This window comes from Syngnathoides biaculeatus, chromosome 3 (genome assembly GCF_019802595.1).
Source record: "Syngnathoides biaculeatus isolate LvHL_M chromosome 3, ASM1980259v1, whole genome shotgun sequence".
Lineage (NCBI taxonomy): Eukaryota > Metazoa > Chordata > Actinopteri > Syngnathiformes > Syngnathidae > Syngnathoides > Syngnathoides biaculeatus.
Window position 1 is genome coordinate 10,681,274 of NC_084642.1, and position 26,167 is coordinate 10,707,440.

A 26,167-nucleotide genomic window follows, 5' to 3' on the forward strand; every position below is an offset into this window, starting at 1 on the left:
TGTCTATATATGCTTCTGGTAAATATGATTTCCAAGTAAATAGTTCACGTTTGCTTCGCCGACAATGTAAAATTTCCACCAGTGACATTTTCCGTTCATTGACGCTTCTTTGAAGGCAGTGAGAGTTCACTTTTCGCTCAGTGGTGCTGCCAATTTGAGTCTTGTCTGTCTCGATACCTGCCCAGTGAGTGGCACCCAGTCCAGGGTGAAGTCTGTTTTTTTTGCCCAGTCAGCTTTGACAAGTTCCAGTTCCTCATGACACTCAACAGGATACATTTTATAGAAAATGGCTGATCGTTTACAGTTGGACTACTGCAAATTGTTTCATTTTGTCACGTGCATCTGAAAATAATGGCTCAATATGGAAAACTTTTTTTATACAGTATATTTGAGGTCTTTCTATATACTGTTTGTCATCATGTAAGTGTAAGGATTAGTAATTGTTCACAGTTTACCACTTCAGCTAAGTTACCCTCCAGCGAACCTTCACCGCATGTATGTCAATATTGCTAACGGATGACTTTTTTTTCCATCTGGAATATATTCTTCAATGAACTTCCCAATGCCCTTTGAGAGCATGCACATCCATCTGGATTTTTATTCACTTCAGTCGGTCCTTAATCTAATATATTTATGACGTGTCCAATGGTATTTTTCAATTAAATCAATACCAAACTGGTACTTCTACGGGTATGGGTTAATGTGAGGCTTTCATGTCGCCCCTGTGCCGAGCACTTTACAGTGGCGCCTCATTCAACCCATTCAAAATCATTTCTGCACACTGATGGAGAAAACTACCAAACAAGTTGTTAAGTTACTCATTATTCAAACTCACGCACGCTGACTCAGTCAGAAGCTGTTTAGTGCTTTCAGCAGACCACTTGAAAGTTCTGCCTTTGTGAGGGTTAATGCGAATTCTTAGCACTACTTTAGCGGTTGATTGAAGTTTAGATGAATTCATATTTCATCCGGTTTGTCACCAATTTGGACCTTGAGCGCCAACACTATGACAACACACTTGGAAGCCATGAAGTCAGGTAATGGTTCTCAAGATGTGGATGAGTGCTTTAAATAAGAATGACCTTAACTTGGTTTGAAAAAGCTCAAATTAGCCTTATTATTCATTTCATACCATCCATCCATTTTCTTTGCTGCTTATCCTCACAAGGGCAGGGATGAAAATGACCAATTTGGAAAAACACTGAAAATGTCTGTCGATGGGGGTGGGTTTGAGTTTCCTCCTGGATATTTTTTGCTCCTCTCGGAACACAGAGTGCACAGCACTTTGCCACGAATGTCCACTTTTTGTATGTGTTCGGTTAGACATGTTGATACCGTTTTCGGTCCTATCTTCACTGTTACACTTTTTACAACCCATGCCCGTCTGAAACAGTTTTTGATTCCGGCATCCTTGTCAATTGCCCTCACTCGATCTTCATCCTTTTTTCTAACACTTTCGCCATCGTAAAACTTTGAACACACCGTCGCTCAGTTCGCGCTATCTAAGTCCCACGCACCATTACTTGGCTAACTAACAAGTTACACTGTGATTTCTGAGAACCGAGAACACATGTACATGGCAATGGTGAAACTCGATTAACCACTAACACGATTGGATCGTTATACTGTATAACTCTGTTCTTCAATCGAGTAATCTGCCACAAACAAGTTTTAATGTTCATGTCGCAAAATGCAAATATTTACACTACCGAGCAAGTTAGAACGGCATATGATGGTCGTGCTTGTGCTAGCACTAAACTGAACTTGCAGCTCGGAGCCCACCACCGAGAGGCAGGTGCACGATACCCTACCCCCCCGAAATGTTCTCAACGGATTTGCGCTTATCTCAAGAATGGTCATTTTGGTCTGAAAAAGTCGAAAATCCGGTGGAAAATTCTCATCCCTGCAAGGGTTACAGGAGTGCTGGAGCCTATCCCAGCTGTAAACGGGCAGGAGGCCAATTGCAGGGCACATTAAGACAGACAATAGTCTTACTCAAGATCACACCTAGGGGCAATTTAGAGTATCCAATTAATGTTACATGTTTTTGGGATGTTGGAGGAAGCTGGATGCCATGTAGGCACGGGGAGAACACGCAAACTCCACAATGGGGGTTACAGGATCGAACCCAGGATTTCAGAACTTTGAGACCAACGCTTTCCAGCTGATCCACCGTGCCCATTTCATACTATTAGCATTAAAACGTTTTTTTTTTTCTGTCCAAGTATTACAAGATCTCTTCAAAAAAGTCTACGTTAGATTCATTCATAGTTCACCTGCATTTGTTAATCCAAATCTTTGTAAAATGCAAATGTGTGTCCTAATTAACATAGGTAAACACCCTTCCAGCACATTAAAAAAAAGCCGATCACAGACTAGTGTGTAAAGGAAACACAACAAAATGGAGATGAGAGAAATTCAAATGCCTGAATGAAAAAGTACAACACAGCAGAGAGACAAAGTCTTTTTTTTTAAGTGGTTGTACTGCTTCGGGGTCTTTTTGCTGTATGAATACAGAAGGCTCATTTAGGTTTACTGCCTGATCACATTTTCCCTGTGTAACATAGGTGTACCTAATAAAACGACAAACCGCAAGATATATGTGAGAATGTGTTCCATACCAACTAGTCTCTCTGTGAGATAGTGAATTAGAGCTCCCGTCGATCTCTGGGTTTATCTTCCTCTACTCTCAACAGGATATTGATCTACTTGGTAGGAATCTTAACAAGACAGCAGCACGGTAATCCCTGAATACATTCACAATTCCTGATAGTGAGGCACAAGGTTATACGTGTGCACACACACACAAGCATACGTACACATCTAACAAAAATGGCTAGCCTGCAGTTTCAGACTCATGATCCATATGAAATGTATGACAAAATGGAGGCGACGTGATAGAGAGCAGATGAAATTTCGCTTACGTGGGTAGTCTTTTGGATGAATCTTCTCTGACCAGTTCCCATAGAAGGTGACTCTGTACTTGGCCGTTCCACAGGCGCAGCAGTCAAGCAGGGGTTTGTCTGTAGCATCACCGTACAGGAATTCTGCACTCAAATTGGGGATTAGGGAAACCACAAAAATAGAGCATGAGAGGCAACTAAAAGACTGCTGTATGATGTGTTGAATATGGCAACTATTGTATAGAAGATTGGTCATGTAGCTACAGTAATGGACCTTTCCGACCTGCCATTCACTCGTACAATAATAGCCAATCAGATAGCTGCATTGTCTTAACCCCTGGTTTGACACGCCCTCTCGCCATATTGTTCCACAAGCAATGCTGGTTGTCAGGAGCGTGCGCTCGGAAAAGTTAATGTTCCAAAAAAAATGGTCCTGAGATGCGCTTGGGGAACGTACAATTCTGATGAAAGATATCCTACCAGGTTACAAGCGGCCCGGTTGATTCATTTTCCAAAGCCTAAAACACAGTCGACGAAGTGTCTACGATGGATTAAGGCCTGCAGAAGAGCGCACGTACAACTAAATGTGGACAATATCAACAAACACAAGGCTGTATGTTTGAAGGTAAGTGAGGGAGAAGTATCTTCTCTGAGGTTGATTGAATTATCATCGGTGCTTTATACATTGCAGGAGAACAACTTTCACTTTGTTAGCGTATTACTGACCTGCTGAATGAAGTGTGTAATGGTTTATGCCGAAGAGTCGGGTTAGTGATACGTAAATGCGGGATGTCATGCAAGACAAATGTCTATTTGCCAATTTGTATCACATCAGACTTTTAAGACAGAGCACTGGGTTCGATTACGAGCCAAGTCAAATGAATACACCCACTCACTTTTAAAGACTACAATATTACTCGTGATCTTTCCAAGTAAAAAGTACTCACCCTGCATTACATGCGCAGTACGATTCCACTATTTTATCCTGTTGGATTTCAATATGAAGTTTGTGAGGCGTCAAATGTTTTTGCATTGATCGCCAACATTTCGCTGTGACTCTGAGATTGCGTCCTGCTCCGTCCAAAATCTTAATTCTGTGTACATATCCTTGTGTGAAATAGTTGAGACCACTCTATAGAACTCCTTTGGACAAGTCTGATCCATTTGGCAAAAAACATACCCCAATATTATCTCAAATACGCGATTGAGAATCGACTTCAAACACATGTTTTGTTTATTTGCCATTTTGGAAGCTTGTGGGACATGGCTAAGGGGGCGGAGCTTAAGATCGCCATCGGAAAGGTCCATCGGGAAGTGAGAGGAAAGGAAAAGCCGGGCATAAGAAAATTCGCATAGCTGTTTTTTGTCAGTGTCGCATCCAATGTCACACATCTCCAGGGGTTCAAACCCAATTACAGTCATTCATGCCAAGGGCTGAGTGGAACATCATCAAAACCAAGAAAGAAGCAGAGTGAATTGTGGAGCCAAAGTGAATCGCTCTGCAGGTAGATTGAAGGACCCAGGAACCGGCAGGGAATCCTACCTTTCTCACACATCTTCTTAGTGAGTGAGCCTTCGTCCTGGAAATAGATGATCCTCTTCTGCACAATGCTTGCCCTACACAAGCACAACGAGAGATGAAGTTTGTGAGAACCTTCGCCGACATAAATGTGAATTGGGGAGGGTGTAAAATCACATGGTATACATTATTACGGGGATATTTGTAATCAAGAAAATTATTCGGAGGAGCTATAAGGGAAACCTCAAGTGAGATATTGAGTTTGAATTCATTCACCTGATCAATTTTGGAGTTTTGAGGATCCACCGTATGCCAGTAAATAAAATAGTTGCTCATATTTGCTCTGACACACTGCAGGACGTACGCAGTGCAACAGTTAATGCTCCCTGAGATGGAAGTCGGGACTTTGTGCAAATTGAGCTGTCAAAGAGACTTGTTCCTCTAACTGGTGGGGACTTGACATGTAAATCGGTCCCAAACAAACCTTTTCAGAGACCAAACAGATGAGGGCACAACACAAGGCCCCTGCCATCCAACATTCTACCGCAAGCCCTTCAGCCAGTGATGGCTGCCGAGATGTTTCCATGGGGATGAACCCCCCCAAACAATGTGGTGTGCGAATGTGAATGGATGGGCTGCACGGTCCAGCTGGACTGGTCGCATACCAATTATTGCGGAGTATGATACTAAGCATAGCTGTGCCCAGTTCACGTTCATGCAGAGTATATAGATATGCACAGTGCAAACAAAGTCGATGTACAAACTAAATCGTATAAAGCTATGTACTGCAATATTCTCTTGAGTCCTAACTGCAGTTGTTGTTTGACTGCACCCTAGTAACCTGAATAAATTGTGGGTAAATTGTTTGGGAGATATCTATTTACGAAAGGGAAGGCCTCATTATACAGTACGTATTGTATATGATTTTGTATTCGGCTTTCAGTTTTCTCCATGAAGAAGATGAGCAATGCGAAATGGTAGACCATTCCTAATGTTGATGTTGAAGCATTGCCATGGGTTAAATATTCCTCCATTAAGGCAAAAAGATCATGGATTTGATTTCAGGAGACTGGGAGCCATAACTTCCTTCCCTTGCAGACATACGGCTTGTACACGGGTATTGCATATTAATATGAATCCTTTCTGGCATCACCACCTCTGACACAGTATATATAAAACGCATTCCTCCGCGAACATACCACATTTGTAGTTTGCAAGTATGAATGTAGTGTAGAAAAACGATCTAAGACATAACCTATTGCAAATTATAGTCATGGAAAAACATTAATCGTTAATTGAATATTACTCCCTCGTGTAATTCTTGTGCTTTACTTTACATTATTATTTGTAAAATTGATGGCCTTTAACAAGACGTCAAAACTTGAACTTTTGAATGCTTTCGGAAAATCAAACAATTATTACAGTTTTCTGGTTTTTTTTTTTTTGTTCGTTTGAAATAACCCAAGGCTAAAATATCTAGTGCATAAAGGGGTCTTTATAAGCCACTTCCAGAACTGTCTTTTAGCCAAATCATCATTTCATTCACTTTTTGTTTTTGTGTTGCTTAAACAGATGCGTCCAGATGGTCGTTCTTGCAGCTGTGCAAAATTTTTATGCACAGTGTAAAGACTTACTGAGTGACATCACAACCAATGTGCTGCTGCTATAATATCTGATATCATCTTAGCCAAGGATGCCAAGGACAGAAAGTCCGGTAAAACAACAGAGACTGATAATTAATAAAATCACATTACCTTTTTACCACATTACTATAGCAACTGTTAAATCACACAGCTTAACTCCATTAGGTGCCCAATATAACGAAAGACTGATTTTTATTTTTTATTTCAATACATTATGAAAGTGTACCTAATATTCTCACCAATTTGTATGTGACAACAAGTGATTGTCAGCCAAAATAGTGCCGCAATGCAAATAAAACGATTCAGGAAAAGTGACGCCACCGGCACTCCTCTAATTGTTCACACTTTAATTCAATCTTAGCCCAATTTCATCTATCTCATTGAGCGTCGCGCACACCGCTGCCCCCTCGCCCACTTTGCTGGGCTGGCCAGACAATCAAGTGGAGTAATGCTTACTTAACATCCAATTTAAATTCTATCTCACTTTGCTCGGTCCACACTGCAGCCGATCCCCATCACCCCTAAAGTGCATTGATTTGAAAGAGTGCATGTGTGCGCGCGCGCCTATGTGTGTGTATGAGAGAGTTAAAATGGTCGTCTTCTTACAAAAACTCCTTCCATTTACGAGCTGAACAGAATGTGAAGAAGAAAAAAGTTAATTCTCATTTCACCCTGGCCCGTCTTCAATCAGATTAACTGAATTAATGTGATTCTTTTTTTCTCCCCCTGACTGAATTTTTAAAAAACAACAACAACAACGACGACATTGAGACAATGCAGTGGAAACTGCAAAGAAAGCACATGATAATGAGGCCCCGTTGTCCTATCAGTATTTGAAAGCGGTGGAGTTTGACACTTGGATGGGGTGGAACGTTTACTGTCTCACTAAGACCGCCCATCAGAGCGCAGCACACGATCCTGCATGTCTCACGCCAGAGGGAGATGAGGAATAAATTGCCTCCCACCTACGAATGGAGAGAATATTGATGGCGGAAACTTCACAAGTGACTGCTGTACTCGCATATGACTTATTAGGGCTTTAAGGACCAAGACGAACAGGTTCGGTTGTGACAAAGTGCAGTTTCTCTTTAGGCATTTAGAGGTCACATTCAGTTTTACGATGAGGTGGTTCCTGGGAAACTGCAAGTGAATTATTTTCAATCTAGTTATGTTACGGCGGCACGGTGGATCAGCTGGAGAGCGTTGGCCTCACAGGTCCCGAATTCAATCCCGGACCTTCCTGTGCGGAGTTTGCCTGCGTGGGTTTTCTCTGGGCACTCCAGTTTCCTCCCACATCCCATAAACATGCAACATTAATTAGACACTCTAAATTGCCCCTAGGTGTGATTGTGAGTGTGGCTGTTTGTCTCTACGTGCCCTGGGATTGGCTGGCAACCAGTTCAGGGTGTACCCCGCCTCCTGCCCCTTGACAGATGGGATAGGCTACAGCACTCCCCGCTACCCTTGTGAGGATAAGCGGCTAACAAAATGGATGGATGGATATATACTATACATGTATTTTGGCGCTACCTAAGCAAATAGCACAGCTTCCCAAAACATAAATTTTTATGGTTATGAGTGGATAATCCTTTGTTCGGGGGCTTCATTCATTGAACTGCAAAATTTGTAATGCAGTTCATTGTGGGTGATTCGCAGTCCACAACCTTTCAAAATAATTGGACTTTTGACTATAATCAAATCCAACTAGAGGTGAGGAAGATGATTGCATTGGTGAGTCTGTTCAGATGTCATGCGCATGCTGCTTGGACCATAATACCTGAGAATAGTCTTTCTTGCATGATATTTATTACCTCACATTAAATGGACTATGTTTGCAGCATGCATGAAATACCAAATCATACCAAACTTATTGAGCATCTGCATTCCTTAAGCAATCGTCTAAATCTAACGGATTCACCCAATTCTACAAAGCCCTGCTGCAAATAAAGCATTTCATCACCAGATGTGACACACGGTAGTAAAACTGGATGCTAAATAGTTTCAAATGTTATTGCTTGGGACTTAGGACAAGAATAAGCATCTTAGTCCGACCCTATCATCAAGAAGCAACCTTAAGTCCAAGCAAACCGCCACACTCAATCTTTCCATTGGAAGGACAGCAACTGCCCGTCAATTATATTGCAGTAAAACCACTTGGGAGGAGCAACTTGTGAGTCACGGGAGCTTTCAACACACATACTTCTAATTTCAAGGACATATGTTGTTTTTATAATGACAACTTACATTTAAATTGATTGATGTGAGGCTCCGCTCAGAAGCGGAATCGTAAGAAAAATAAGCACTGTATTTGCTGCCCTCTTGGGCCAACCTACTTGTAATATAACCTGCAATAATTGCAATTATTAGACTCGCTGCTCAGCATATCGCAGTTAATTTTGGGCGGTTTCACTGTGTTGCGGATTTTTAAATGGTGCGTAAGACAAAGTTTATATAATGGATTTTGGCTATTGGAGAAATTTTGTGATGATGGTTTTTTTCTCCACAGACCATTATGCCGACTCATGCAGCAATAAGCATGAGATGGGAGGAAAGATCAAGATTTTCTCAAGTTAGGGATCATCCATCCAGCTATCCATCCATTTTCAGAGCCATTTCACTTCACAAGGGTCATGGGAGTGCTGGAGCCAATCCCAGCTATCATCGGGCAGGAGGCGGGGTACACCGTGAACTGGTTGCCAGCCAATTACAGGGCAGATGGAGACAGACAAGAGTCCCACTCACAATCACACCTAGGGGCAATTTAGAGTCTCCAGTGAACACACGTTTTTGGGATGTGGGAGGTAACTGCAGTGCCCGGAGAAAACCCACTTAGGCACAGAGAGAACATACTGTACAAACTCCACACTGGCAGGGCCGGGATTTGAACCCCGGTCCTCACAATTGTGAATGCACTTGGACCACCATGCCGCAGTTAGGGATCATATCAGACTTAAAAAAGAAGATTAAGCGAAATGTATCTCCTGTCAAGCAGCACTGGCTCACAGTACACAACTTCACATTTATGTAAACATCCATCCATTTTCTTCACCGCTTATCCTCACGAGGGTGACGGGGAGTGCTGGAGCCTACACGCTGTCAACGGGCAGGAGGCAGGGCACACACTGAAATGGGTACCAGCCAATCCCAGGGCACATTGAGACAAACAGCCACACTCACAATCACACCTCGGGGCAATTTAGAGTGTCCAATTAATTTTGCATGTTTTTGGAATGTGGGAGGAAACCAGCGTGCCCGGAGAAAACCCACGCAGGCACGGGAAGAACATCCAAACTCCACACAGGCGGGTCCGGGATTGAAACTGGGACCTCAGAACTGTGAGGCCAACGCTTTCCAGCTGATCCACAGTGCCGCCATAAAATAAAAACACTGTTAGTTAACTTTATTTCACCTATCCGTTTGGAAGTGTTTTATCCTTCCACAAGTAATCATGGTTTGACGCAGCTGTCTTTGCACTTTCAGTCACATTATTGAATGAACGGTGATTAAAAAAAAAAAAAATCATGTCATAAGCATGTCATAAGCAGAATCATTCATTCTGATTGCTGCAATATATGTCGAGTAACAATGTGGAACTCTTAAGAGCCAGCGCTATCCTGAGCCGATTTTAACGTAATAATCACTCAAAGTCACAGATGCTACAGTGAAGAATGTGATCCCAGTGACCTCAAGTGGACAGAATTATATACTCGCACCTCACATGCATATTTTGCATTGGTATTCTGTACAAAATTTTAATATATATACAGCATACTGTGAATAATAAACTAGAAATATGATCATTACTTTGCAGAGGGGCTTTTGCAACATAACCTCCAAATATATGAGCAACTACTATATTTGTTTGTTTGTTTTCACCAGTCTTCATTAATCTGTGTATTTATATCGGAAAAGTTTTACATTACATGTGCATAACGTGAACATTTTTTAACGGACTATCATTTGTTGTAGCGAAAAAACATATGTATACTCGTCACAATGTGATGGAAAAAAACTTTCCAATTTCTGCTCAACTTTTAGTTGTTTTTCAGACCATAATCGATCAACCCTGGCTGAGGAATTTCAATCTTCCAGTATGTCTTTGTTGACTGCCTTTGTCTGTCCATCCACCGTAGTTTGCAGTTAATCTGAACATCTCTTCTCTTTAAATAGCTCTCATACTAAAAAAAAAAAAAAAAAAAAAAAAAAAAGCCTGCACTTGTTAGGATGTTACATGAGTTGCCTCTTCGATCAATACGACTTTATGAAAACTTTTGTTTTGTTGCAGCCTCGAGGCACACAACAACCTTCATTTTGACATTTGCAGGTGAGGGAAGAAGTCGTGATAAATATCCACTGCCAGCCTGTAATTATGATTTCCAGAGGTATCTCTTTTTGAACGGTTCGTTTTTCACGCTCCCCCACTTTCCCTCCCCAATGGCAGGGCTCTGCTATTCTGTCTTCATTTTGAGTATATCCTTTAAGGCTGCACTCTTCGAGTCCTGTGAGAGAATAGTGACAAGGCCTATAGAGGTGAAATCAAAAGACGAGTAGAAAGACGAAGATTAAAATGATCGATGATGAGATGTGTTTGGACTGGTCATGAGGAGTGGAGTGATTCATTGACATGACTTAAGTGAATCTGATGCAGGATCAGATTCCACTCCGCACAATCCTCACAACTGTCCTGTGACTGTCTCGCGACCAGTCCGGGGTGTTGCCTGCCCTCAACTCTCCAATTGATGGATTGATGTGTTGCAAGCCCAATTTATTACAAACAAAAAAAAAAAAAACCTGTTCGTTCTTTGAGAAGCGATACCGGGGATGCAATTCATCGATCAGAGAAAAGATGTTTTTCAGCTTTCTGCAATGGTTTAGCAAACCTCCCTTCCCTAATATTTCCCCAAGGTCCTGTATTAATGAAATGATATCTGCCATGATCTGTCTGCGGCTGAACATGAATAACATTGTTTCCGCGCGGAGCCCGGAAGGCACACAATGGAGGCATTTATTGGTGTCAATCAACCGTAAAACCAATACAGGTTAATGAATAGCTTCAGAGGCCAAGTGGGAAAGAAAATGACAGTATGCATTTCACTCTGCTCATACTGTAAGAAAGCCGTGTAATGAAACGCAATTATTACCGAGTCTTCCCAATGTACGCTCATAGTAGAGAGTTTGAACCTGAACTTGAAAAGGTGATCGATTCTTTGACGAGTGAAAAGTCCGGGGGAAAACATTGTGGGGTGACTTTAGAAAATGAGCAAATATGATTATTATTGGGCGACACGGTGGATCAGATGGTGAAGGGTTGGCCTCACAGTTCCGAGGTCCCTGGTTCAATCCCGGCCCCGCCTGTGTGGAGTTTGCATGTTTTTCCCGAACCTGTGTGGGTTTTCTCCGGGCACCCCCTTGTCCTCCCACATCCCAAAAACATGCAACATTAATTGGACAGTCCAAATTGCCCCTTGGTGTGATTGTGAGTGCCCCTGTTGTCAGGCTCCATGTGCCCTGCGATTGGCTGGCAACCAGTTCAGGGTGTACCCCACCTCCTGCCCGTTGACAGCTGGGATAGGCTCCAGCACGCCCCACAACCCTCGTGAGGATAAGCGGCAAAGAAAATGGAATGGATTATTATTATGTGGCTTTGCTCATGATTTCACAGTGAATTTTAAAAAGTGAAAATTAATTCCTTTTAGGAAAAACAGCGGGAAAAAAAAACCTATGAGCGGTTCTGAGTGCATGGTAACAGAGTGCTGTTTGGAAAGAAAGTAAGATGTAGAAAGATGTTTGAATGTCATGAAAACGTGATGCATAGATTTGGAAATCAAAACATGACATTTGCTTTTGAGCTCGGCGGAGGTATTGACATGATGCAATATAATATGAATACGAACCAATATCTTTGGCCTACTTTCACGATTATGACCTGAACAACCTCTTAAAAACAAGAGTAGGAAAGAACACTTATCATGCCATGTAATGATAATGTATTAGAACACAGCCATCAAGCCCTCCACGTTATTACAAAGGGGGAGGGAGGAGGGGCAGCACGACGAGTGCAGAAAATTAAATTACATAAAATTACACAAAGCATACAATTTGAAGTCACCCAACATTACAGCGGTCTTCTCCTGAGAAAGGTATCAGAACCAGAAGACCACCAAAAAGGACAATGTCCTCTATGTTTGCCCAAAAAAAGGCACTTCAGACGATAACGTAATTTGAAGGCCCCATCAACTTTACTGTTGGTAAAAGGTCAAGATAAATACGCCCACTGCAAGTAAGAAATGAGCAGTCGCATCGCATGCACATCATAGACTGCAGTTCGGGAGGGAGAAAAGATATGAACTCAAAATGCGGAACGGGACTAAAGTTGGTAAAGTTGAAGCGACGTTTGACTGTTGGCCAAAAAGTGCTACGCAAATCATGGTCACACTATATTTTTTTTACACTAAATGACGGAACATTGACTTTTATCCATCCATGTTCTGAGCCGCTTATCCTCACAAGGGTCCCAGCTATCTTCTGGAGGTTTTTGGGATGTGGGAGGAAACTTTTAATTGAAGCCAAAACGTTATGAAAAGTTAGCAAGATGTGCTATTGTTATTCTCTTTATATCTACACCTTATATCCATGTTTGTGTTAATATTTGAAATCATAAAACCTGCACATGCTTTGGTGTGTTTTTAACCTCAATTTCAAGTGTTTAACCCTTGGTGTTGTTTGGGAGAGAAGATCAGTGCTTATTGTGTTTGGATGTGAACTTGCACCCCGTTTATCACAGAGTAGTACTTTCTCCTTTATTTGTATTTCCACAATTTTTTTCTTTTTGGGAGTCACTGATGGTGGAGTGGTACACACGCCTGGCTTTGGTGCGGTCAGCGTGGGATCGTTTCCCACTCGTTGGTGGTGTCGATATCTACCCTGCGACTGACTGGCGAAAAGTTCAGGGTGCAGTCTGCCTTTTGCCCGAAGCTAACTGGGACAGGCTCCAGCTTTCCCGTCACCCTTGTGAGGATAAGCGGCTTGGATAATGAATGGATGGATTCTTTTTGGGTCACGTTAAGCCCTTTGCACTATAACAGAATTTTTGACATGATTTTTTTCAGTTTTTGTTTTCTTTTTCAGAGGATATCTATTGGACTTTTGACATTTCTCGATGATGCTATAACCGCATGGTGCTCCACCACTACATGGAACTGGCCATTCTCTTGGTGAAAAATACATCCCAGAGGTGATATGGACTGCCGTCGAATTAAAGTTAAGTTATGCGATGGGACAGGAAATCAAAACAATTCCTTTTGTATGTTTGTTAAATGCCAACAGACGAACTAAGGGGCTTCTAGAAAATTTGCAGTTGTTTGTTTACATTCAACTTTCATCCTGCATTTATCGCACGTAATGTCATGCAGGCCCTCATACATGTTAATAGAGACTAATCATGCTCCTCTCTGTTTTAGTATTTTTTAGGTGCTCTGAGTAGAGTTGAAAATTAACACATACTTGAGGAATATGCAGCCAGAGCCGCTAGGGGGCGCAGTCCAGAACACCTGGATGCTGGTGCGTCGCCGAGGTGTTCCCTCTGTCACTGCAGGCGGGCAGTTGATCATAAACTGAGTTTCCTCTTCATCGATTATCTGTCGAAATAAGACACACATATAGTATATTAGCTGAAAATATTATTAAGACTTGGCCTTGAATGCATTTGCAATAGTTGTACGTTTAATTTCAGCCTTCGAAAGGATGCCACTGGAGTCATTCAAATAGTTCGTTTACATGGAGGTGACCTGTCCGAATTAAATAATGCTTTAATCATCTTGAAATAATAACTTTTTTTCCCGCTAGAAGGGATGGCCTGTACAGAAGATGCAGCACATTAACACTCTTCAGTCAAGTTCCATCAACTGTACATCAGGCTTCTAAAAGGTTTTTCATATCACAAATTCTCAAATTTTAATCACTAAAACCAGTGCGGTCATGAAGTGAAACATTTTCATTCATTTTTTAATAGACTTCAAACTTCAAGAATGAAGTCAAGCTGCCATGCATGTGGCAATGATTGGGTGTGCTGGGAATAATGAGAATACAGATGTGTGATGCTTCAAGATTTTAGACTGTTGACATGTTGTTCATGCTGGCTGGACTCAGTGGAAATCACCTGCAGAGCCTAAATAGATTTTATAGATGAAATAAAGTTAATTGAATTGCAAATATTGATCAGAAAATAGACTCATGCATTTTCAATCATCACATTATTGACTTACAGTGAAGAAAATAGGTATTTGAACAGCCTGCTATATTGCAAGTTCTACCACTTAGAAATCATGGAGGGGTCTGAAATTTTCATCGTAGGTGCATGTCCACTGTGAGAGAGATCATCTAAAAAGAAAAATCCAGAAATCACAATGTATGATTTTTTTAACGATTTATTTGTGTGATACAGCTGCAAATAAGACCTGAGAAAACCAATGTTAATATTTGGTACAGTAGCCTTTGTTTGCAATTACAGAGGTCAAACGTTTCCTGTAGTTGTTCACCAGTTTTGCACACACTGCAGGAGGGATTTTGGCCCGTTCCTCCACGCAGATCTTCTCTAGATCAGACACGTTTCTGGGCTGTCGCTGAGAAAGATGGAGTATCACCTCCCTTCAAAGATTTTATATTGGGTTTAGGTCTGGAGACTGGCTAGGCCACGCCAGAACCTTGACATGCTTCTTACGAAGCCACTCCTTGGTCTTCCTGCCTGTGTACTTCGGGTCATTGTCATGTTGAAAGACCCAGCCACGACCTATCTTCAATGCTCTGACTGAGGGAAAGAGGTTGTTCCCCAAAATCTCATGGCCGCATTCATCCTCACCTTAATACAGTGGAGTCGCCCTGTCCCATGTGCAGAAAAACACCCCCAAAGCATGGTGCTACCACCCATGCTTCACAGTAGGGATGGTGTTCTTTGTTAGAACTCATCATTTGTCTTCCTCCAAACACTGTTAGTGGAATTATGACCAAAAAGTTCAATTTTGGTCTCATCCAACCACAAAACTTTCTCCCATGACTCCTCTCTATCATCCAAATGATCATTGGCAAACTTGACATGTGCTGGTTTAAGCAGGGGCACCTTCCGTGCCATGCATGATTTCAAACCATGACATCTTAGTGTCTTACCAACAGTCTGTCCCCTTGAAAACGGTGGTCTCAGCTCTTTTCAGGTCATTTCCCAAGGCCTGTCGTGTAGTCCTGGGCTGATTCATCATCTTTCTAAGAATCATTGAGACCTCACGAGGTGATATCTCGCACGTGGCTCCACTCCGATTGAGATTGACCGTCATGTTTAGCTTCTTCCATTTTCTAATGATTGCTCCAACAGTGGACCTTTTTTCACCAAGCTGCTTGGCAGTTTCTCCGTAGCCCTTTCCAGCCGTGTGGAGTTGTACAATTTTGTCTCTGGTGTCTTTGGACAGCGCTTTGGTGTTGGCCATGTTACAAGTTTGAGTCTTCCTGATTGTATTGCTATATTGCAAGTTGTCCCATTGGGATTTCTCCGGTGTTCAAATACTTATTTGCAGCTGTATCACACAAATTAATCATTAAAAAAAATCATACATTGTGATTTCTGGATTTTTCTTTATAGATAGATCTCTCGCACAGTGGACATGCACCTACGATGAAAATTTCAGACCCCTCCATGATGTTTAAGTGGGAGAACTTGCAATATAGCAGGGTGTTGAAATACTTATTTTCTTCACTGTATCTTCATTTAAAAAATAAAAAAAAGACAGTCTGACACAAACTGATGAACAAATCTCGATATGCACCTCATAACACGCATTATAACACCATACAATAATAGAAAAGCGTGAATGCCAATATTGACTGCAGGCCACAATTTTTTTTTTTTTTTTAAGAAAAGAGCCAACGTCAGGATAGTAAAAGCAAGGACTTCCTCTCGCCATGAAGCTGTCAGCAGGGAATTCTCTTTGTCAGTTCAACGTTATGAATGATTCCACCTGGAAAACGGATGGTACAAGGTTTAGTGAGCGTGTGTGCACACGTGTTCACATAGTGGACGTGTATCACTGTGAGGAAATACTATTCAAACCACACCAGGGAGTACATTTTATTGTGTATACTGCTATACGCGATGTGAGTGTGTGTATATCTGTTTGCATACATAGAGGACTCGCATCTATGTAAGGACATATTCCTGGTACCACACCGGGAAGAACTTTTTGAGAAAAGGAGGACATATTGTCTCTCCTCACTTAGGGCCTGATTTACTCGAGGTTTGCATGTGCAAAAATGCGCACAGACTTGATTGCTCACACGAACATCCAGTATGTGAAAACGGCTCTACTAATCAGATGCACCCAGGCAGGAGTGCGTGTGTGTGAGATTACCCACCCCGCCCCCCCTCCCCCGCCCCTATATATCCATGGTTTCTTCCAGGAATTCTCTGGTGACCTGACTGGATGTTAAAATGGATGAAGCCTCGTGGGTAGTTAACCCTCAATTAAACAAAGCCTACACAAAAAGAAGCAACCGATTTCTAACCTTTGACCCTTCTTTGTCTACAACCTCCTCCCGGAAAGATTTTGCAATCACAGATAAAATGAAAGATTCTGTCATGCTATTATGCTAACGTCGCATCATTCCATGCTGCACTAAAGCCTCGTGAGGCTGTATGTTGTCTCCAACTCTGCTCCTCTCTCACACTAACCAAGGCACCCTACACTCCCCCCACTCCCCCCGCCTGACGCCCCCACCCTCACCCCCGTATTTCACCAGAAGTATTCGTCTCACGAGATACCGCCCACCGGTTTTAGCCATTCTAACATGCACACCACGCTGGTCGCTGAGCGTTGGATAGAACCGCTTCTCGTGGAAGTCAGACGCTATCCTGAGACGATGACGCGATGGGGCTCTTTGAGATTTCCAATGAGCTGTGCGTCAAGTAACATCTTGTGTTGGAGCTTTTCACTTTTCCTCCCCAGCTGGATGCCTGCCCGCCCGTGTACGAATGGGAGAATAGAGGAATTAAATGTGTGTACAATAGGGGAAGATGTGTGCGGCGTTCACAAAAGGCCTAAAATACAAAAAGGTTAAGTGAGACGGTGACAATGGAGGAATACGGTGCACCGTGTTTTTTGACAGCAGTGTTTTGACAGTTTATTTTTATTGCGGGTGCAACAGACGTCTGGATGAAGACAGCCTGTCAATGTGCTCACCTGCAGTGGTGCGCCATGGGTTGCCAGGGGCCGTGGCCAGTCAAAAGATTTACGGGTGGGGGGCCTAACATCGCTTATGTCCAGTATGTCATCGTAGTTTTCAAAATCGCTGCATTGAATTTATAAGATTATCCCCCAAAAAAGTCATCAAAATATATTTTCTTTTTAACGTTTTCCAAAACAAACGCCTGGAGATAAGATATGAATGTATTGGAATAGCACTTGATTTTACTACATATGTTTGAAATCGTATAGTAATAACAATAATTTAATAGAACATAAAGAATTAAACACGGCACGGTAAAACAGCTGGTAAAGCGTTGGCCTCACAGTTCTGAGGTCCCGGGTTCAATCCCGTACCCGCCTGTGTGGAGTTTGCATGGTCTCCCCATTCCTGCATGGGTTGCTTCCGGGCACTACGGTTTCCTCCCACATCCCAAAAACATGCAACATTAATGGGACGTTCTAAATTACCCCGAGGCGTGATTGTGAGTGCGGCTGTTTGTCTCTATGTGCCCTGCGATTGGCTGGCAAACCAGTTCAGGGTGTATCCCGCCTCCTGCCCCTTGACAGCTGGGATAGGCTCCAGCACTCCCCACGACCCTCGTGAGGATAAGCAACGAAGAAAATGGATGGAGAAAGAATTAAACATCATGAGTAATTCATTGCAATTCCTTTTGGTGTGTGTGAATTGGCCACTGGAGGCCTTAATAGTCATCAAGCCAAACGAAGGAAACACATAAATACTGTAAATAAATTGCAGTAATGCTGACTAATATTGGTCTTTTTGACAGACAGGAAGCCTGTGGGTATTGCTATATTGTCCGTCTATATGTGTCTGATGCACCGTTCGTGTTCTGTTCTTTTAACTGTGAAGACCCCTGACTCTTTTTCTGCAGAGCGTTTGAGAGATAAAATAACAAAGAGGGGAAATGTGAAGTCACTCAAGGGAAGGCACATTTTAGAGATGAGAGAGGTGCAGGTTCATTTTTGTTGTATAGGGTTTTTATTCATGATTACAGAAAATGAAATCAATTAAGCACAGCTTGGTCCTACCCATTTCGTACTGAGGGTGTTGTTGTTTAGTTTGGTGGTTCGTTGGATCTCGAGATGCTTTGTTATCATTTTGATGATATTGTTTGGGTTTAAAGCACAACTTTGATTGAAATGATATAACTAGCAGGGTAAACAACCATCACGGGGGAAGCTTGCAGTTTAGTTGATGTCTACATTGTAGATTCAGCAAAGTAATCGACATGACACATTGTTACTCAATACTGACTGTCAATGTGACATTTGGAGCGTGACGTATGACAACTCACACCTTTTATAATCCAATGCTTGCCAACACAATGTCTTTTGTCCGCTTTGGGCCACCGCATGTCCCTTTGTGCCCATGTTAATGTGTTCCACAATAACTTTTAGCATCCTCTCACATCAAGCAACAACTTCTGGCTGGGATGTAAGAGAATAGAAAGAATCCCTGCGGCGCGATGTTAGGAGTCTGCGGAGCAAAAATAGAATTTTCTGCTTTTTATGTCCTTCAAATTTGGGGGCCAAGTCCGCAGCGAGCGCCGCCGCAGAACAGTGTAACTCTAGTACATGTGGTCACTATGGACAACAGATAGATCTGCAGATTCAATAAATTAAAAAAAAGAAGAGTTTTCAATATGTTGCTAAATCTGTCTTGTCTAACTAAACAATGATTTCATGCTCAGCGCAAAAACATGTGGTTGTCTCTAATTATGTTTTTAACCGAGATTACAAAGACGCTGCATGATAGGCAGCTTTGCTTCAGCTAAAACCAGTTCCATGTGTTCTATTTTTTTCGATATCCTTGCACACACTTTGGTTTCCACACTCAACGGTCGCTGCATTAGGTACACCTGAAAGCGCTAATGAGTCTCGGCAGAAGCGGCCTCTTCAGAGATCAATTTTGATTGACACAGTAAGAGTTATTGAACAGCAAATATGCTGTTGTGGTTGCAGTGATGCATTATTTATTCCAGAGGAAGAACATTGGTTACCTCATTTACTGACGACAAGAGAGGCGCCAAATATTAGAAACAGACCTAAAGTTTGATAAAGTGCGCTTAGACGATGGTGTCAAACTCAAGGCCCGGGGGCCAGATTTGGCCCGCCACAGGATTTGATGTGGCCCGTGAAGCCAAATCTGGAGTGTGAATTCCCATGATTCATGTAAAAATCGGTACCAAAATTTCAAATTCTCATATATCATAAATGATAAAGTTGAGATACTACAAGCATTTTTGTGTTACCAAACGTGAATAGTTGAAAAACACATTACCCTTGATTTCTGATTCCAAAACTAGTTCATAAATTGATGATGTAAATATGATGAGATGATTAAACATTTTTGCTCCACAGTCATAACGGCCCACTGAGGGAAACCAGAACAACAACGTGGCCCGCAAAAAAAAATGAGTTTGACACCCTTGTTTTAGACAGTAATGCAAACTACTAAACAAACCGTTATAATAATGTATATCAAAACCTTGGGCAGAAATGTTAACACAGCTCTTGCATTTTATTTAAGTGTGCACGTGAACTTAATAAAGCATAATCTCATTTTAAATTCATGTGGTGAAATTAATAAGGTCCAATTAAAGTCACTAGGGCATACTCCATGAGGATAATTTCTCAGACCATCAACCAATATTCTCCTTTAATCTCCTGCTTGCATTGCATGACATTATTTTGGACCCTTAACCCCCGTCAGGTGTTTTAAAAAGCACCCTGCTGTCTCTCTTCTTTCTCTCTTCTTCCTTAAGATGGATGCGCCAGCTCCTTTGAGTGTACATTAAACTGCACGGAAGACTACTTCTATATGTTCCTCCTATTTCCAGAACCGCACAGTACATGTGTGAACCGCGTGTCTTCGTTAATGGGATTTTTTTCCCTGACGATCCTAACCGAGCATTTTAGCTCACCTGGAAATTTCCAATGTAGTCGTCCTCCTTGTCTCCCACTGCTCCCTCCTTCAGGGCGATGAGGGTGAAGCCTCTGAAGTAGGAGGGGTTGCTCGCAAAAAGAGTCACTGGATGGAGGTAAACCGAAGAAGCACAAAGCGTAAGTCGGCAAGAAATGGAGATTTAGACATTTATTGAAACGCCGCAACCGCCTGAACGTAATCCAGCTGCACCGTGCTGACTGTCTAATCTTAAACTGCATCTTCCAATTATGTTTCAGATTTTCAGGATGGATCAGAGATGCAAGGTGATGTTTTATATGATATATGGTTTTCTCTGGATTATTACTGAACTGCAGCATAACAATGGAATCAAGGAATCAACGTGTCTTAATTCTTACTCTATAACATGTTCTTTAAAAATGAAGAAAGATGGTATGTTTCAAATTGACATTTTAAGAAAAACAATGGAGTGGGGAGAAATGAGTGAGAACTAGCATGAAAGTGAAAGTTGTCAAATGAGACGGAAGGTTACAAGTTCAAAACTTGCTTGCGGACCACCCAGGATGCACTTTGACAAAAATCAGTGGCACTGTCTCATGGACGTTTGCAGAATTGGAGATTGTGGGCATACATGATCCCAGCTGATTTTGGGGATTTCGAGCTGCAATACAGAGAGGTCAATTTGCTTTAGAGTATTCCCAAGGTGCCCTTGAGCATGGCACTGGAACACCCGAGTGTGTTGCCCGTGATCACAATTTTCAGCAAACTCCATCCCCAAAAGGGTTAATGAATATAAATTGTAAAAATTAAAAAAAAGAAGACAAAAACAACAAGACATGAATAGAAACATTGCAGAATCTGCATTGCAAAAAAAAATGTTAATAAATCATAGCAATAACAAAACTACAACCAGCTCAAATGGTGATTCATTAATAAATATAATCTTGTTTTATTACTGCATATTTTTCAAATGTAAATCATTGCATGACTCGTTTCATCTTATGAGCTTAGTACTTTGTAATCAATGCCATTTTCCTTTGTACCTGTATTGTTATTTTTCAGAAAAATCAATTGTATGAAATATGTAATTTCGTTTTTTAATCTTACTTCTGACATAAGCACTTGCAGGATGTCGTCCTGTCGCACTAACCTCTGTAGGTGCTCCCCGGCTGGTAGCTCTCGGGATCCCCTTCCACGCGAAGCCTGAACTCGGTGTTGCCGTCCCTCCGGGCGCTCTGAGCCCGCAGGATGCGGCTGCAGTAGCCGTCCGACTTGGCGCCCGTGTCAGAAGGCTCCTCGGTGGACATAAACGTGTTGCACGCCGCCGTGGAGATCAGCCACAGCAGGAGCGTGAGTCGTGGGCGCAGAATGCGCGATGCCATCCCAAAACCTCGGGCAACTCGGGAGGTTGGAAAGAAGGGAGCGGGGAAACAAACTTCCAACAAAGACCGGTTCTCAGTCCCACAAAAATGTGAACGAAGTGGTGTCTGCTAGGAGGCTGGACCCATGCTTGGTGTGCGGCAGAAGGCGAGGAGCGGATGGGGTGCGACGATGTGCACTCTCCGAGGGAGACGCGCACACTGGAGACGTTTGGCGAGAGTGGAAAGAGGAGAAGCGCGTCCGTGGAAATGAGCGTTGCGCGGCTGTTTTCACGGCCACAGCTGTTGACCAACCAGCCAGCGAAGACAAACGTTCCCCACAAAGGAGCCAATGCGTTTGACATGCTGAACTCGTGCGCGTGCGTGTGCGTGTCACAATGCCACTGCTGCACGCACACAAACTATTCAGACTAGTAACAAACTATTCTATAAAGCTGCCGGGGGTGACTCATTGTTTTATAACTTTAAATAATATTACACCAGTAGGGGTAGGGGAGCAAACAAAAAGTGTCTCCTTAAATTAACACCCCATTTTTTTTTTTTTTTTTTGGGGGGGGGATAAACATTCACAGGGCAGCTAAGAAAAAGAAAGTGACTTTTATTTCATAACTAGTTGATCCTCCTTTGGCAGCAATAACTTCACCCAAAATGTTTCCTGCCATTTCATATCAGATGTGTGCAATGATCAGGACGAATTGAACCCAATTGAGATGTTGTGGCCTGACCTCAAAAGAGCTAGCGACACCTGACAACCCACCAACCGAGCTGAAGTGCAACAGTTTTGTCAAGAGAAATGGTGCAAAAATTCATTGTAGAAATCTGACCTGCAACCACAGGAAGCGTATCGTCGAGGTTACTACAGACCCAACGGAGGGTCAACCAGTTATTAAATCCAAAGGTTCACAGACTTCTTCCTCCCATTCCTGTGAACGTTTTACATGTCATAGTCGATAAAAATGTGAAAAATATATTTGTGTGGTATTCATTAAAGCAGACTTTATTTAAGGTCACTGATGGTGTAGCGTTACACACGCCTCATTTTAGTGTGGAGAGTCTCAGATCGATTCCTGCTCAGTGCCGTCATCAATATGTTCCTTCCGACTAGCTGGAAACCAGTTCAAAGTGTAGTCCGATTTCGCACCAATGTTAGCTGGGATAGGCTCTGCCACTCCTGTGACCCTTGTGAGGATAAGCAGGTTGGGACATGGACTATGTCACAGTTGAGGAAGATTAAACTGCATTTGATGACCAATATATGCAGAAATTTAAGAAATTGTAAAGCACAGGTAGGGCCAGATCATGTAATTCAACTTCCATGATATTTGTGATAATCTGTAACAAAATTTAAAATAGTTATATCATAAATGACAAAGTTGAGATATTGCAAGCATTTTTGTGTTACCAAACATGAACGATAGTTGAAAAACCCACTATGCTTGATGTCTAATTCAAAACTAGTTCCTAAATTTCATCTGTAAATATCATGAGGCGAAAGATTTTCATGAATTCAGTCAATATGCCCTCTGAGGGAAGTCGCAACTACACTGTGGCCCACGTCGAAAATGAGTTTGACCTTTAGAATCTAAAGGCTTCTTTTGCTTCCCATTATTTTTTATTTTCTGAAGGCTTATCCTCACAATGGTCACCAGAGTGCTGGAGCCTATCCCAGCTGTCAACTGGCATGAGGCGGGGTACACCCTGAACTGATTGCCAGCCAATCGCAGAGCACATTGAAACAAACAACAGTCACACTCACAATCACACCAAAGGAAAATTTAGAATCTCCCATGAATGTTGCATGTTTTTGGGATGTGGGTAGGAAGCCGGAGTGCCCCGAGGAAACCCACAGATGCACGGGGAGAACATGCAAACTCCACACAGCCGGTGCCGGGATTTGAACAACGGTCCTCAGAACTGTGAAGCCAACGCTCTAACCAGTTGTTTCACTGTGCTGCCCCTTTCCATTATAAATGCAAGAAAATCACAGACAACAGTAAATCATGAATTCCCATTAGTAGCTGTTTCCATTTTGCTCTGTAGAAAACATTTAACCATATGTTGTTGATACAGTATGTATGGCTCTCCAACACCAATGCAGCCAATGCAGTATTAATCTAGCAGTAAATCTTCACAAACCTCAAAATATAAAACTTGACACCATTTTAAAACTTACTGTGAGGTGTTGCACTGCAGTGCCAGACCATTTTTCATACATTATTCATAATAACTTTCAGTTAATCCAGCAGACAGTGTCACATGACAGAGAACACAGAACATGGAAGTGCTGTGCATACCGAACCCAATCAGCCTCGGGCGCAGGAATTGTTCAGAATTGTGCGCTGGATGTTATTAAAAAGCCCATTTCTAATGGATTAGGGATGTTATGTAAAAAGTAAATCGAAACAGAATACAATGACAGAGATCATTTTCATCATACAAAACAATAAAAAGACAAGATATTGTCCAAATTGATGAACACTATTTTTTTTTGTTTTTGTTTTTTTTTTTTTCAAGCAAATGTATACACTCATTTTGAAGATAATGTCTGCAACACGTTCCTGTATGTTTCCCACTGTGTGACATCACTTTTCCTGTCAACAAAACACAAGAAGCATTTGGGAACTCAGGATACTAATGGCTAAAGGTGCAATTCTTTGCCACTCTTGCTGGATGTACAAGTTTAGTTCCTCAACAGTCCAGGGTCTCCAATGTCGTGTTTGGCACTTCATGGATGCATCATACCTTTCCAATGAGACCCAGGTCTTGACTGCTGGCAGGCTACTCTACTTACCACACTCTTTTACAATTAAGCCACGCTGTTGTAACACATGCAGAATGTGGTTTAGCATTGTCTCTTTGAAATAAGCATTGACATCACTGAAAAAGACAATTGCTTGGATGGCAGCATGTTGTTCCAAAACCTGCATGCGCCATTCAGCATTAATGGTTCCTTTACAGGTGTACAACTTACACATGTCAAGGGAACTAAAAATCCCAAGGCTATCACAGAAATTGTACAGTGAAGAAATTAAGTATTTGAACACATTGCTAAATTGAAAGTTCTCCCACTTAGAAATCATGGAGGGGTCTGAAATTTTCATCGTAGGTGCATGTCCACTGTGAGGATATTATGGACCTTAGATAGTGAAATCTTGAAAATCGTTGCAATGTTACATTGAGAAATATTTTTGTTAAACTGACTATTTGTTCATGCAATTGTACAAAAAGTAATTAACCTCACCCCATCCTTACTTGCGAACAACTGAGCCCTTCAGAGATGCTCTTTTTATCCTTTTATTACACTATCATGACACTCACCTCCATTACACCTGTTAATTTGTGGATTATTTCAAACAGATATTTTTGAGCATTTCTCAGTTTTCACGGCTTTCTTGACACACGTTGCAGGCATATAATTCAAAATGTGAAAACAAAACAACGTGAATCAGTTTGAACATTAGGTTTATGGTCCTTAAAGGTACATGATTAGGTTGAAAAGTGAAGCAAATTATTGTATTCTGTTATTTCCATTTTACACAATGTCCCGACTTCTTTGGAATTGGCGTTTGTAGAAAGGGATCACACCACGTGCACACCTGCATGCGCACACCCTTGACATTCACATTCAAGCTGAAAGTAAAAAAGGGCACCCATATTTTCTATTCTTCAGACAGTTTATAGTGAGTGCTGTTGGCTCTAAAATTTATTGCTGTTGCTTTGACTTTTCAATAGTCTTTGAGTGCGGGTTGCCCTTGTTTGAGGTAATAGGTTGTGTAGTGGGTGGTGTTTGTGTGTCATGCCCTTGAGCAGTTGGATGGCTGCTCTTGCTTTAAGATTTGGAAGTTGTGGATGTGGGGTGGAGACTCTGGAGATGATCCTGAGGGCTCTCCTCTTAATTTTCTCAAGCAGGGTTGCTTGTTGTTCGCTGGATCCCATCAAAAGTACACCGCCATACTCCAGAATCGCCTGTCCAGGATGGTATATTAAATGTTCCCAAGATCTCCACTTGGTAGGATGTGTCTGGAAAGGATGCCCAGGAAGTTGAGCTGTTAGGAGACATTAGAGACCAGCATGGGCCTTGGTTTCCAGACCCAACCAGTCCATATAATGGCAATAATGGGAAAATGACCTACTGTGGTAAGGAGGTATGGTTGGTGTCAATCAGATCCTATAAGACAACATCTCAGTGACGTGGCCATCAATCTGAAAAATGAAGTTAACCTCTAAATCATTGTAAAAACCTGTTGGATCTGGTCCTCAATTTGGAAGAAATATTGACAAAAATCCACAATTTCAAATTGAAAGCAAACTGAATGCACAGAGTTCAGAGTAAGACTAACTAGAACTGAGCTCAGTTATTGCTACTTTCAATGCATACACATGGACAAAATGATTGCTAACCTTCCGGTGGAAAAAAAAAAACAGCGATCATTGAAACAATTTGAAACTGATAAAGGGAGTTACTAAAATCCACATTGACTGGCATAAAGCTTTGGAAGAATGTTCTTTAGACAGACGAGACAAAACTGCTACTTTTTGTGAAGCCACATCAAGCTCAGTGCATTCAGA

At 41.9% G+C, this 26,167-nt stretch overlaps 1 protein-coding gene across 1 annotated transcript in view; it reads right to left on the bottom strand.

Annotated features, from left to right (window-relative positions):
* The window catches only part of spon1a (spondin 1a), a 71,705-nt gene extending 49,985 nt beyond the window's left edge, over positions 1 to 21,720 (bottom strand). The window contains exons 1-5 of the mRNA XM_061814221.1: positions 21,370 to 21,720; positions 20,239 to 20,345; positions 13,569 to 13,702; positions 4,447 to 4,520; positions 2,925 to 3,047 (exon numbers count right to left, since the gene is read on the bottom strand). Of these exons, the coding sequence (XP_061670205.1) occupies positions 2,925 to 3,047; positions 4,447 to 4,520; positions 13,569 to 13,702; positions 20,239 to 20,345; positions 21,370 to 21,601 (670 nt within the window). The 5' untranslated portion in view covers positions 21,602 to 21,720. The remainder of the gene's footprint in view (positions 1 to 2,924; positions 3,048 to 4,446; positions 4,521 to 13,568; positions 13,703 to 20,238; positions 20,346 to 21,369) is intronic.
* Between the last annotated feature and the right edge of the window lie 4,447 nt (positions 21,721 to 26,167).